This window comes from Neopelma chrysocephalum, unplaced genomic scaffold (assembly GCF_003984885.1).
Source record: "Neopelma chrysocephalum unplaced genomic scaffold, ASM398488v2 Primary Assembly neopelma1_93055, whole genome shotgun sequence".
Classification (NCBI taxonomy): domain Eukaryota; kingdom Metazoa; phylum Chordata; class Aves; order Passeriformes; family Pipridae; genus Neopelma; species Neopelma chrysocephalum.
The window spans coordinates 1-2,012 of NW_020921771.1; the positions used below are offsets into that span (position 1 = coordinate 1).

Here is a 2,012-nt window from a genome sequence, read left to right on the forward strand (position 1 = left end):
GGGGGCTGTGGGGAGGGGGTCCCACCTGGTAGCGGAAGGTGGGGGAGGGGGCTGTGGGGAGGGGGTCCCACCTGGTAGCGGAAGGTGGGGGAGGGGGCTGTGGGGAGGGGGTCCCAGGTCCCATCTGGTAGCGGAAGGTGGGGCAGGGGGCTGTGGGGAGGGGTCCCAGGTCCCACCTGGTAGCGGAAGGTGGGCCGCAGCTGGTAGTTGACCATCTCCTGGTGGAAGACGGGGGTGAGGCTGCCCGAGAGGGGGGGCACGATCCAGGCCCAGTCCGCGGGACACCCCCCCCGCGCCCGCCCCTCCGCCGCCAGGTGCTTCACGAACGACTCGGTGGCCGCGTGGTGGTCCACGATGGTCACCTGGGCCACCTGCGGGGACAGGGGGGCGATGGGCACTGGGCCACCCGCAGGGACAGGGGCTGGGGGCTCCGGGAGGGAAGGGTGTCCCCCATGGCGGTGTGGCAGCGGGGGGGCCCTGGGGGTGTCGGGGTCCGTGTGACGTGGTGACGGGGGTCCCGGTGCCGTGGGAGTCCCCGTGGCGTGGCAGTGTGGGGGTCCCGGAGCTGTGGGAGTCTCAGCATCGTGGCGGTGGGAGGTTCCCCGTGACACGGTGGGAGGTGTCACGGAGGTGTGGGGGTCCCCCTGGTGCGGCAGTGGGGGAGTCCCCAGGGCAGGGTCCCAGCAGTGCGGGGGTCCTGACAGGGGGGTCCTGGCTCTGGGAGCTGCCCTGGCTCTGGGAGGTGTCCTGGCACTGGGGGGGTCCCGGAACTGGGGGGGTCTCAGCACTGGGGGGGTCCCGGCAGGGGTCCCACCTGGAAGCTGTGCAGCACGGCCACGTTCACCTCCACGGCCGCCCGGTCCTTCCAGAGGGAGGAGCTGGTCCCCGTGTCCAGCCCCATGCGCTGGGCCACCTCCTGTGGGGGGGCAATGGAGGGAGGGGTCACTGGGGGGGTCGGACGGGGGGCTCAGCCGGAGGGCGTCAGCCAGTGGAGTCCTTGTGGGGTCCCCGAGGGGTCCCACGGGAGCTTGGCCCAAGGGTGCAAATGGGGTTCCAGTGGAGGTCCCAGAGGAGATTCTGGAGGGTCCTGGGGTATCCCAGTGGGGGGTCCCAAAGGTTCCCAATGGGTTCCTAGTGGAGTCCTTGGGGTCCCAAGAAGGGTCCCGGTTGGGTGCTGGGGAGTGCCAGGCGTGGTCCCAGTGAGGTCCCGGGCTGTGCCAGGGGGTCCCAGTCAGGTCCTGGGGGGGTGGTCCCAGGGTGGTCCTGGGGGGGGGTCCCAGTGCGGTCCCGGGGGGTGCTGGGGAGGTTCTGGTGGGGTCCCAGGGGTGCAGGGGGCGCGGGGGTCTCACGGGCAGGATGTTGTAGCGGTGGCGGTCGCAGAGGTTGCGGGAGCCGATCTCGGTGCCCATATACCAGCCGTTGAACGGGGCCGCGGGGAACTCGAGCCCCCCGATCTCCAGCAGCAGGTTGGCCACGGCTGGCAGCGCGTGCCAGCGCAGCCCCAGCTCCGAGAACCACTCCAGCCTGGGGGGGGCACGGGGGGGCTGCAGCCAGACCCTCACGGACCCACATCTGCCCCACGCTGGCCCCACCGTGGGTCCCCAATCTCCACCCCACCTGCACCCCAGTATCCCAGTACCCAGCCAGGGAGGGAGTCAGCAGACCAGTATCCCAGTCAGGGAGAGGATCAGCATCCCAATATCCCAGTGTCCAGCCCGAGAGGAGGTCAGCAAACCAGACTCCCGGTATCTCGTGCAAGGAGACCAGCAGAGCAGTATCCCAGTGACAGAAGGGACCAGAATCGCAGCATACCAGCCCGGGAAGGGGGCAGTATCCCAGTATCCCAGCCCAGGAAGGAAGCAGTATCCCAGTATCCCAGCCAGGGAGGGGGTCAGCAGACCAGTGTCCCAGTCAGGAATGGGATCAGCCCCACAACAGCCCCACGTCCCCAGGGGGGGTCCCCAACCTCCATGCCCCCTCCATCCCCTCTCGTCCCCTCCATTCCCTCTCCA

General features: G+C 70.0%; 1 protein-coding gene across 1 annotated transcript; it reads right to left on the minus strand.

The window, feature by feature from the left end:
- Positions 1 to 176: 176 nt before the first annotated feature.
- On the minus strand, positions 177 to 1,649 carry LOC113980212 (nitric oxide synthase, endothelial-like; the record flags this gene model as incomplete). The annotated part of the gene is made up of 3 exons (XM_027707441.1): positions 177 to 371; positions 815 to 916; positions 1,350 to 1,649. Coding segments are annotated over 3 exons (597 nt in total), but the record flags the coding sequence as incomplete, so codon positions are not given.
- Positions 1,650 to 2,012: the final 363 nt, after the last annotated feature.